Raw genomic sequence first — 12,864 nt, forward strand, 5'->3', positions numbered from 1 at the left:
CTAATCTCATTTATGCATATAAAATATACCCAATTGAATGACTATTGTGCCTTTCCGTGCATTCTGCTGATACCCAGAAAGCACGGTGCCGTGCCATTTTTATTTAATGTAAGGCAACTGATACGGTAACATTGGCACCTCTTGCAGGGGACATGACCCCGTGTCTGAGAAAAGACATATCGATGTTCGTCGGTCCACATTGGCAGCAGCCGCTCAGCTGGTGACGCACAGTCCGACTCAACCGTAACACAAGCAGACGACTTTGCCGATCACTCGTCCTAGTTTTCATTTTGTCCTTTCACGCGGATGCTATTGATTGAAGACCAGGGTGAGATTCGGGGTGAAATCTGGGCTTAGTCCATGTGAGTGAGGGCACGGGTGTATGAATGGGTACTTGTGTTTACATTTGCATTGAATTACATGTCGTTATTGCATGCAATTGTTTTGAATATGATTACAGACAATTTGTTTTAAATGCAATAATCGTGTTTATTATCATGTTCCTTTACCATTTCCCCGACCTCATAAAATGTGTGCCAAAACCACAACATGCCAGTCATTTTGACCAGTCAATAACAGAAGTAACTTGTATAATTTCTTGATATTCCTAATTTCTTTAAAGTAAATTTCACAGTACAATGTTTAACAATGAAGACTATCCTATATATGCTGCGTATACATGTTTTTTTTAGGAATCGAACACAAATCATATATTATTGTTTGCATAATTAATGTACATATTCCTGAAATACACTTGTATTGGTAAGTTTCTGCTACAAGAAATAATTTCAATGTTCATTAAATTATTTCCAACCCATGATGTAAATATTAAGATGGATTTGAGCACATTCAAGTGTGAGTGTAACCCATATCTGCCATGATGGAGGATTTATTAAATAAATCCCGGAATTACATAAATGTGATCGTGCCGATATAATACATCATTCATAATGTTGTCCCTGCAGAGATTTATGCTTTTGCTTCTCTTAGTTTTACATGATTAACAGGAGCCTGTTAGCAAGAAGGGTGTTGTCTAACACATTCCCTGACAACTTCTGCTCCACTCCCCCTGTCACTGTCATGTACTCTCCTTCACACGTGCTCTCGCCACCATCCCTCCCTGTTGACTTGCGAGGCTTCTGAAACACCGTGCAGGGGAGACATGCGTGCGACGCCACTGAGCAATATGAAATTATACGCTAATTGAATGAGTACATTTGGTTTCCCATCAGGATACCACTCTTCGTACATGGAAGGCCTGTAATAGGCTTGGCATGCGCACGATTTGAGAAGACAACTCCGCTGCAGCCCTCAACCCTGTCTGTTGCTGCTCTACATTAACGCAATCACATCCAGTAATGAAAATCATTAAAGCGCCGCTATTGAACGCAACATAAGGGTACGGCTAATTGAAAAAAAAAACTTGTTGGAAGGGCGAGCTTAGTGCACACAATATATCGACGAGTGCACAAAAGCCCAACATATGGCTTTGAAGTAGTTTAAAATAAATTGCAAACTTACAAAGGACTTCCGTTAATCTTAATTAAAGCAGATAGTTGTTTTGTTTCAGAAAACTAATGCTGTGGTCAAAATCTAAGAGAGTTCAATAGTAACTCCACCAGTTAGGATTTCAAAGGCTGCCTTACTGGGGTCATAGTTCAGCTCTGCCACATTACCAATAAAGAATAATAATTAGATGGAACTGAGCTCCTCAGGCAGGATACTGATATCCTGCTTAGCTCAGACTCTACAACTAACCACCACATGCAAGCACATTGCAGACTTATACCAATTAAATAATCATATTACACACATACGGAATTTTTTTTGTATTATTTTTATATGCTTATTAGTTTAGTTTGAAAACATTTTGCTGCCAACCTTTTTTTTTTACTCCGAAACAGATTTGCTTTCAAGTCTCCGCGGCCACACAGAGGTTATGTTGATAATTTATTGTAACTTAAGTCACGTAATTATACTAAATTACTGTGAAAAGAAACGCTGGCAAGAACATTTGGTTTGGGTTGAGAGGATGCGTAATTGGTTTATCGCGCTGGGCACAGTGCTGCTGGAGGTGCCTCCGTGGCTGTGTGGGTTATGTGCCAAGGATGTGATCGTTTTGCGAATTTCTCACCCTGCCGTGCGATGCCCTCCACTACTCGGGTCTACTGGCTCCACTACCCCCGGCGACTGACACTCACACGTGTTTGAACGCGTAGGCTTTCGTGATCAACGTTACGATTCACAGTTGATTTTTTTTAGGTCATATCGCCACGTGAGAAATATTCCAACGCATATGGTACACCCTCTTCCACGCGACACAGCCGAATAAAGAGCTGTAACGTGGTGAAACGAACACCAAGGCCGTAATTATAATATATATTGGGGGGGACACATCCTCCCCAATATTCAAATATGCTCAAAATGTCCCCCTCCCCCCAATATATTGCTATAAAATAGATTTCTGTTTATATGATTGTGGTTATGGTTGTACTTTATTAATCCCTCATCTCTGCCATTAGATACAATGAAACAAGATAAGGTAAAGACGAAAAAACAGAGGCAATATAATACAATACACTATTAGACATTATTGTAAAAAATAAAGAAAAAGTCCATCCCATGTGTTAGTGATTTTTTTAAATATTTTAGGCAGGAAATGGCAGGAAATGAGTTTTCAAATTTAGATTTTTTTTCTGGGGGACACCCCCTGACCCCTTGGAAGATTTGGTCCCCCCCAAAGTTGACTCCATGGCTACGGCCTTGACGAACACACCCACTATGTTTATTACTTCAGCACACACCGATGTGCTGAAGAAGCGATTCACAACATCTTGCAATTAGGAAGGACGTTTCGCTAGTTATTACATTCAGCATCGTCAGGCGATTTCCAGAGTTGAACTCCTACTGTTGAACTCTCGTGGCAGGAGTTGAACTGGGTGTACTAAAAATAAAGAAGAATAACGTGAAAATGTAACACTGTTGTTTCAATATATTAGTTTGTGAATGATTCAAATACAACTAAAATTTTCACCATGGGAATACATGTCAAGGTAATTTATATAAATAATGTCCAATCCTGTTCATTCATCGCATAAGACCTGGTGTAATCAGCTAGTTTTTTTCGTTATCACTGTTAATTTGGCATTGTTGGAAGACTTCTTATACAGTATTCTCGTTATTTTTGTTTGACATCTTATCTCATGGTTTATTGAAAAACAAAATACAATGTTTGCTTCAGCACTGGAACCAGATTGCATCTACAAGTACTGCATGAATAGAAAGGCATTGGCAAATGTCACCAGGTTAAGTGGCCACAGTGAAAGGTTGAAAGGACAAGACCTTAACTTTCACAGGACTGGTCAGTGGAACCGAGTAGGGGTCAGACAGTCGGTCAAGGCTATTATTGACTGAATTTTTGTGGCTTAATTGGCATTTATTCGTTGTTTGCAGGAAACCTAGCTGACCTTGGTGACTTCACAAAATCCCAACAGTTCAATACGAAGCCTGTTGAGCCTCATTCTAAATTAAATGCCCCCTATTATATTTAAGTGGTCACTTGACGTGCTTGTAAAAAGACAGTTAAAGTAAGTGGATTTATTAAATGATAAGTGAAAGAAAAATTAATGGAATGAATTACAGTACGGTAATGTAAAGTTCAGATATCACTCACCGCTGACGTTAGCCGTGGCTTATGGGATTTTAATTTTCTGACTGAAATAATTTTGATTCCCGGCCTCGTCTCACATCAGTAGCAAGAGATATCTGAATCAGCCTGACCATCGTGATACAGTACGGTGGTCAAACACTGATTATGCCTGGTGTGGGGTGGGAATATATCAATTAGAAAATTGAAGGTAAAGATATCACATTGACTCTTAAGAAAATAAATGGGATTGTGAAAGGACACGTCGCTAGAAGGGACGGTGTCTGGTGGTCGAGACTAACAACAGTGTGACAGCCAAACAAGAGAAATCGCCCGAAAGCACTCCTACTAAGGAGATGGAGCAATGAAATGAGATGATGTGTAGCAGATTTATGATTTGTTGCATTACAAATCCATGAGAGACGGTGACAGCTTGGGGTGACCTTCATCCAGCAGTGGATTTGATCATGGTTGATGATGGTGATGACTACTGTTTCTCTCGTATTTGTGTTTTCTCAGCTCATGTTTGGTGGGCTCCCGTTTGGAGGCAAGGCGGGAAGTATGGGGCGGCCCAACTTCCTGGGTTGCCTGGAGAATGTGTACTACAGCGGAGAGTATGTGACAGACCTCGCCCAGCGGGTCAAGCCTCAGATCCACATGTCTGTGAGTTGGGGTGCTTTACGGGAAGGACACGGAGATGAAAACGGTCCTGGAAATTAAGGGCTCGGTGATGGGGAGGAGATAGAGTGTGGTGAGGCATGCCTCGGAATATATTCTGCTCATGTATACTGACGACTGTAATTATGTTTAAAATTGGTGTGACCAAAATTATCCTTGGAAATATATTAACTTTATGTATAATGTAAAATAGGTAAAAGTAAGCATGTAACCCTGCAATTTCTAGCTCACACCACTCTAGAGAGTTCTAAAAAGCCACTCTGGAGGATATTTTGCATACCCTGGCCAGATATCTTAAAAGAGGTGGGATTTTCCACACTTTACCCCACCACAAGCGACCTGCCCATTGGCTGTGGTGCACCCATTTCGACTGCTGGGTGGACAGAGGCGGGACGCTTAATAAAACTTGCCCATCGTTTTAACTTCCGTGCTGGGAGATCGAACCGGCGACCTCACGAATGCAAATCCAGAGTGCTGACCATGACACCACGGCAGCATCCCCCTTCATCATGTTAGTGAAATAATTGGGTAATTACAAGTCAGAAAATATTAACTGCACAGTACTAATTCCCTCTTTGCTTATTATTTTATGTTGCCAGTACATGATCATTTAATCATTGCGAAAAGTAATAAATTGCACAATACATGTAATGTTAGACGATACGGGGCAAGACTACCCCCTAAGTCTATCGATACAATTCTCTCTTCAAGCATTTACGCCAGAGATAGCTACATTTAATGTAAAATAAAATAAACATTTAAATTAGCTGACCAACGTATCTCCTTGTCCTGGGGCGCTCGCCAGGGCAACGTGACGTTTGGGTGTCCACGCGGCATTCCCGCGATCCCTGTCACCTTCCCCGGGCCGGATGGCCACCTCGCCCTGACGGGCCGTGTGGGGCGTGCCGCCCTGGCTGTCGCGATGGAGTTCCGTACGTGGGACCCCACGGGCCTCCTCCTGCTCACCGCCCTGTCACGGGGCCTGGGGGAGCTGCGTCTCACTTTGAGGGAAGGAAAACTGAACCTGGCTCTCATTCGCCCCGGTAGCAGCGACATCCATCTGTCTTCTGGTAAGCCGTCCATGATGCCCGTGAAAGCTGTCCGAGTGAGTAGATGGAGCGTTATGCAGAGAGCTTTGTTTATGAGGTGCAGAGCAGCAAACCGGGATAATTTTCATGTTACATTGAGAGCCCGTCAAAACCATATGTTTCTTAAAACATTCTATTCAGTGGAATTGTGTTGTTGTTGCCAATTATATGCAATGGAAAATGTTCAAGCCAACTTTACTCTTGAATGGCCCTAGTATCAATATGCAAATTGCCCCGACTGCTGATACAAGTAGTGTACGATTCCACTGCGATGCTGATAAAATTCCAGTCCCTCTCCAGAAGGCCTGCACAGGTGCACTCCTCACCCATCGCTAATGCCCCCCTTGAGGAACCCTTCTCCACAAATCAGAGCTACAATTAGAACCGCAATGGAATGCTTGAAAGTGAGAAGGTAATGCTCGATCGTGAGAACAATTATATTCATGTAATTATTATCACTGACAAATATTTGTGATATATTTATTTTATACCGATTAAGGAGTACATTAGCGTTTTTTGTTTTAACTTTTTAGTCGGCTCATTTTGATGTCACGTAAAAAAAGGACATGCAAGTGAAATAAGGCAACCTTCTAGTTGTTGATGCAAGCGGTTTCTCATTAAGTCACATGTTCCCATTAAGTGCGTGCTCATGGTTCCTGTGTAACACTTTTCTGTTATAAGGCTAATGCAAAACCGCTCGTGCGTGAGGCCCAGGAGACCCCCGCTGGCTCACCTTCCACCCACCACCACCAGCACACCACCACCACCCACCCACCCAGCAGCCCTCAATGCAGCACCGATAAATTATTTATGCTCTCACTACCGTGAAACCAGCCGCACAGACGTGCGCACTGCGTGGGTCGTGCGCTTTGCACGAGCGGTGTTAGGGACTGCAGCAGCGGCAGCATTGAGCAGCGGGGGATTTTGGGGGAAAAAAGTGGCGATGGGAGTTTAGTGGGGGTGGAGAGGGGTGGGGGGGGGCTTGTGTACGATTTTGCTGCGCCATGGTGGCTGTTTGCCGGCGTGGTCACCCATCAGGCAATCCCCCGCCGTCGTGGTTTGCGGAGGAGGAGACGCCAGAGCGTGGCTCAGCATGCGGCGAGCGCCGCACAGCATGGCACGCATACCACATCGATCCATCATTGAACGGGGCCTCGTTGCGGTCACTTGGGCCCATCAGGGTGGATGGACGTACATACGCTGTGCTGCTCATCCACACGTGCTTGCACAATGAGACATAAAGACCACCCCCCAGATAGCCATACGGATTGCTGGGGCAAATGCTTTTCGCGAGCACCCATTCAGGCGGGTACGGCACACGAGGGGGTGGGTGGCTAGCACTGGCTTGGCTGCCTTTGTCTCTCTTGTGGTGATGTTTACACACCACAGCAGGTACTCATTTGAGTCAAAGTCAACCTCGGGGAGGCCCAGAACCAATGGTTTTGGCTGTTACCGGCATTCGAACTCAGGTGGCCGGGTTCATAGCGCACTGTGCTCACCGATCCACTACCACTCCCCACACAAAAGACACCTGGTATGGCGTGTACCGACCGTTTGAACAAGTGATGTTTGCGAGCTCCTCCCCACACACACATATATCCACATGCACATAAACTATATTTGCGTGCAAATACCCTGTCTCCAAAATACAATCACAGCACCACAAATAAAAATTGCAAAAGTTTCGACCTCCCAAAATAATGGTTTTATCAATAGCCAGGGTGCCTGATTGTTTGTGTCACCAATGTATATATGTGGCTACCTTGAGTTCAATTAACAACTCAAAAAAAGAGTAGTAAGCAGTAGATTTTGTCGGGCAAGTCAATTTTGTTTATTGATTAATTTCCAGAGCGGCAGTGGACTCGCACGTGATTACAGATTAAGGGCAGTCAATTAAAGTAATGTCATTAGAAACCTCGTTGCGAAAGAACACACAAAGCTCTTTGTTATTCTACATCAGCACAAAACAGGGCCACATCACCGGCGCAGATAATATCGCTGCTGCACATTCAGGGGCAAAAAAACGCGATGCGGTATTGTTGCTGCGCCAGGCACATACATAAATGGACTTTTATCACAACATTAAAATGCATTTGCATCCATGTGGAATGTGCAATTCAGAACATGTACGGCAATACGGTACACATATTTGTACACGTGAACACCCAATCAAGATGATATTGTGTTTCTAATGCTGAGCAAACAAAAGTAACGTCAAATGTTGTTTAAAAAAGAAATATATGCAGATGCTTTGCATTATCTCAAAAGAAAAAATAACATCTACATTGTTATCAAGTGATTTGATAATGGTGTCCTGTATATAAAATCAGACACATAGCCTCCATTCGTTTGAAATACTGTATGCTGGCCATAACGATATTCATGTATAGTTATAAAATGGGCTATAAAATATATTATCACTATTAAGAGCGCGTGTACGTCTTTAAATGAATAAGTGCTACTAGGTTAACAAAGACCTTTTTTATTTTTATGCGCGTGTGGTGCCGCTTTCAAAGCGGGATAGAAGAAGTTGATACTGATTAGGACGCGTGTTTAAATTACCCCCTGTGATTCTCTGGGCGTGAAACATTGTCTTTCAATTAAAGTGAAGTTCAAAAGAAATGTTTTTTTTTTATGAAATAGGTCGACTGTTGAAGCACGTTCGGGTCGTAACTTAATTTTCATACTCCTTATTACGATGATGTATGCGGTGCAACATACACAAGGCGGATGTTTATATATGGTATGCACATGTACATAACACACAGAATTCCATGTATACACACTGTACAATACTTTAGTTTAAACGTAGAATACAATTACAAAAAAACTCATGGCCATGATCTATCCACTGCTGAATGAAACGTTCTGCTACCCATCCGTCATCTCTCAGGGTCTCTTAATCCAAACAATCCTTCCTGCACATGAGCTAATCTCATCGCTCCATCTCTGTGGTGGCCACCAATATATATATGGCACCGTGCCCTTTTATGGAAATATCTTCAGAAATATGTGTTTCCTTCACTTTCGTTGACCCCCCCCCAACCCCTTCCCCTTCATGCCCGTGCCCACGCGCGCTCAAGGCGTGCTGCTGAACAACGGCGAGTGGCACACGGCGAGTGTGCAGGCGCGGGAGCGCACGCTCTCCCTCGTCGTGGACGGCGCCGAGGACATGGCCGTACGCTCCCTGCTGCCCTTCCACGTCGCCACCGGCAGCATCTACTACTTCGGAGGTGGTGACCTCGGGAGGTCTCCGACTCCTCCTGCATGGCCCGCCGTCGTGATTTTTTAAGGCACCGGTTATTGCGGCGTAGCGCCAGGCCGCCTTTGCAAAAGAAGAAAATGTATCGTGCGTCTCATATTTCTTTCGCCTGGTTAAAATGATCAAACAAAGGATAATTCAACTGCATTCAAGTTCCTTTCACGATAAGGGATCGTCATATGTGTCTACCTTGTTGCAGTCACTTATTCCTGCATACACTGTCAGGTCCAGTTATATATTCTTAGGTTTTTTCGATAAAGTCACGTAGGTAAAAATTAAAAATTAAAATTAATAAAAGTAAAATAAAATAAAAAATAAAATGAAAATCACGACGTTTCGGAGGCAACACAAGCCTCCGTCTTCAGGTGGAACCGTCACAAACGTCCGAAACGTCGTGATTTTTTATTTTATTTGACTTTTATTAATTTAAATTTTTTACCTACGTGACTTTACCGAAAAAAACTAAGACTGAATCCTTGCAGTCACGAAAGCTTCAAATCTAGAATTAAGGTCCAGTTATAGGCAATACGTTCCTCAGGTACCTCGCATCAACATTATCATTGTGTGGTGTGTTTTTACTCTTGTGGCGCTGAATTTACGGAACGGTCTGACCATATTACTACATTGACGAGGTTAGATTAATTTAAGTGCAGACTCGAGGCTTACTTTTTTAAAAATCTAATTAGCTATAAACAATGGCTCACGTGCATTTTACGAGGAAAAAGAGAATGTTTATTTTGTTATATAGTACGGTCATTATATGCATGTTTCTTTTTTACAGTAATTGATTGTTATTGCACTTTCAGATGTGCGTGGGCATTTGGTTGATTTGTTAAAACACCTCGCACGTGCTTCAAGATGTAACGGCATATTAAGTGCGTTCAAAATATGAAGGGATGATTACGATAATGAAGCCTGGGCCGATACACACACACACACTTATAGGACCTGTGAGAGCTCTGCTATGAAGTCTGTCCAAACGTACTCACGCGCTGCTCTCTGGATGAATATTAAGTCTTTGAAAAAAGCCATGAACTCAAAACGCATGGCAGCTCTGAGCAACCGCAGTGTGAGTGGCAGGGTGCTGCACACTGCCACCGTGCAATAGCACTTCTGGGTCTAAGGCAGCCGTGCTGAGCAATGCTTGCTTTTAATTAAAGCATGGAGGAGCGAGACACATAACGTCGGAATGCCTTTGTGGTATCTTCATTGCTGTGTATTTTATTTACCGTGTTAACAACTAAAGCAAGTTGGAAGGATTGGTTGGCTGTGCACTATCAATGCATTACTTTTCATATTGCTTAAATGTGTCCAAAATAAGCACTTTCAAGAGAAATACATTTTTTCTTAAGCAAAAAAGCTTTACATGAATAAAAAAAGAAGACAAAAAAAATCATCAGACATGAATAGAATATATTGAGTTTGTTATTTTAATATATCGATGTGAGTCATTTGAATAAAATGAATGCCATTTTGTTGTCTCTCCCAAGGCTTTCCTCAGAGAGATGCGAACAGGTCGCTTCCCCCATTCCTGGGCTGCATGAGGCTCATCAATATTGATGATCACTTGGTGGACCTCTCCCTCCTGCAGCAAGGCCTCCTGGGAAACTACACAAACCTCATGCTCGACCAGTGTGGCCTCACGGACAGGTGAGGCAACAGCAAGGGTTGCCACCTCTGAGGTACAACAAACTGACAAGAAGAGCATATTAATGTTTATTATTTATTTTATTATTATTTATTTTTTACCTACGTGACTTTACCGAAAAAACCCTAAGAGTATGAATAACAAGAGCATCCCCAGAATAGGGGGGAAATGTATTTACTACTTTTAAACACGTTGTCGTGAGTGGTGTATTATTACACAACTGGCAAAAACTCGGACTTTTAATGTTCCGGCAAGATTTCCCAGGACAGCGACCTCAAAAAGACGATTCTGGGAAAACCATGACAGCTGGAAACCTTAGGCACGGCTTACTGTAGAGCCTATGCGAAACGAGCAGCGCCCACCCCTGGGTGTAAAGTTATGACGACGACGACCTGAAACAGGTCAAACAGCAAAACATAATTCACGTTCGAGGGAATGGGAGTTATTTTGTCATCACATACCGCTGGTGCAGAGTACATGGTGAGGTCCACTGCAAACACCCAAGTGAAATCCATCGACGCATTCCCTCCTGTGGCATGCGAAAGGCTGGCAGTTTTATAGAAAATAGAAAGCATGGCTTTGAGCTACGTGATTTTATGAACGGGGCACTGTAGATTGTTGTAACCACACAGGCCCAAGGGAATCGTAAGGAACTATGCTGAGCCTGTGTCTGCTGAAGATATTTATAACCTTTCGGCAGACGGGCAACTCTGTTCTTTTTTTTGTAAACGACAACGTAAATCCATAAACCCATCACCGGTCTCACCTTCTGTTTGTCTGCTCGAATATAATTGGAAGGCATGAGCGTGGTGGGTGAGCGGTTCCAGCAACAGTGCTGGAAAATCCCACAACTAGATCTAAAATAGGAAAAAACCATCGGACCAAAAATAACTACGTCGCTCCGGGCGGTGCCAAGCCATATTAATGGAGCTGTCTGTTTTGTGGACGTGTGGTTGCGAGCAAAAAAGTGGCGTTGCTCTCTGAATGACAACATTAATTGGATAATGGCTACTTACAGTAGGCACTGGTGAGCGGTGACAGTCTTGCACCGTCTTAACGGCAGCCCCGGACCAGCTGCCTTGCTGCTGATATAACAGGTACTAAAATCCAATTGACGTGCAATAAAATTGATCTACGCGTATTGTTCAACAGAGGTGCACAAGGTGTGAACACGCACAGTATATATATTAAATAAGTCCGTGTACGCAGCGCTGTATGAAGCTTATATCATTGCAGGAATGTTGTTTAAAATGCAAAAAACAAATGCAATATAGCTATAAGAGTAATACATACTAAAGTTCAATACCCAACAATATGTATGCCATGCAAGTGCGCTGTTTTTAACTGCATATTATCCAAAAGGAGAAGATAAACGTTGAAGGCGCAGCTCTTTAATGTCTTGCTCACTTCACTGCAGGCAGAAGAGGGCCTCTATTCGGCGGAGCTCTATGAACCTCAATATGGAAATTTGGCCTTCGCTTGCACACAGGCTAGACGTATTCGAAGAGATGTGAATACCGACACTTTACCCCACCACATGCCACCTGCTGATCTACTTGCTGTGGCGAATCCATTTATATTGCAGGGTGCACATAGGCGGGGTGGGAGGGGGGGGAGCAATTGAAGAAACTTGCCCCATTGTTTCAACTGTCTTGCCCAAATAAATGGCTCACTAAAACAACCTAGTGTGACACTTCACATTTCATGGAGGAAATCGGTAGCAATGAAATCGCGCTGCTGCCCGTGCCGTGTGTACTTTGAACTTCTTTATTCACCGTACGTAGCCCAAACGTGCCACGATCGGACGAACGGAGGTTGACGTTTGAACGCTTTTCTTTTGGCCGCTGGCGTCTCGTTTGCAGGTGTCTGCCGAGCCACTGCGAGAACGGCGGGACCTGCTCGCAGACCTGGCGCAGCTTCACGTGCAGCTGCGCGGGCACGGGCTACACGGGCGTCACCTGCCACACACGTGAGCTGCAAAGCCTTGCTTTCCTCTCTTTGTCTCTCGCCGTTGCAAATTCGCACCCCCCCGGGCGAGCGGGCTCCAGGCGTGTGCCACGTTTAATGAGCGGCGCCGCACGTTCTATTCGTGGGTCTCATCATATTGGTTGAGCGCCGCCTCACTGTTCAATCGCGTTGCCGAGCTGCGGGCCCTGCCTGTCGCAGGTAAGAAGGGCCCGTTGCTGATTGATCGTTCACCTCTCAACCCTATTGAAAAAAAAGTGTCCGATGCTAAGGGCACGTTTTTCCTTTACATTTCTAATCTTTGTCCCGCTTTTACAATTTAATTGGTAACACCGGAATGTCACGATACATTAATTATTAATGAGAATCATCATGTAAGGCATCTAGAGGTGTCAGCAAATGTTGTTAAAAGTTTTAATTCATTAATCAAAGTTTACTTTCAGGTTTTTTTCGTATATAGCAGTGGTAAAATGTCTGTAAGGGTTTTCAAAATAAGCCATATGGGATAATTTTTATGGGATTGGTATATATGTTTACAAATTGCATAACATATATCAATGAACTGTTTATTGCATAT

The 12,864-nt window shown here is 43.4% G+C and overlaps 2 protein-coding genes across 2 annotated transcripts in view; both read left to right on the forward strand.

Moving 5' to 3' along the window:
- LOC144721129 (contactin-associated protein-like 2) overlaps positions 1–282 on the forward strand; it is a 39,434-nt gene extending 39,152 nt beyond the window's left edge. The window contains exon 7 of the mRNA XM_078598525.1: positions 175–282. Within this exon, the coding sequence (XP_078454651.1) occupies positions 175–282 (108 nt within the window). The remainder of the gene's footprint in view (positions 1–174) is intronic.
- Positions 283–4,170: 3,888 nt separating this feature from the next.
- Positions 4,171–12,864, forward strand: part of LOC144720893 (contactin-associated protein-like 2) — a 53,107-nt gene continuing 44,413 nt past the window's right edge. Inside the window, exons 1-5 of the mRNA XM_078598027.1 lie at positions 4,171–4,309; positions 5,130–5,394; positions 8,496–8,648; positions 10,165–10,324; positions 12,185–12,291. Coding sequence (XP_078454153.1) covers positions 4,208–4,309; positions 5,130–5,394; positions 8,496–8,648; positions 10,165–10,324; positions 12,185–12,291 — 787 coding nt within the window. The 5' untranslated portion in view covers positions 4,171–4,207. The remainder of the gene's footprint in view (positions 4,310–5,129; positions 5,395–8,495; positions 8,649–10,164; positions 10,325–12,184; positions 12,292–12,864) is intronic.

This window comes from Lampetra planeri, chromosome 10, assembly GCF_965212315.1.
Source record: "Lampetra planeri chromosome 10, kcLamPlan1.2.h2, whole genome shotgun sequence".
NCBI lineage: Eukaryota > Metazoa > Chordata > Hyperoartia > Petromyzontiformes > Petromyzontidae > Lampetra > Lampetra planeri.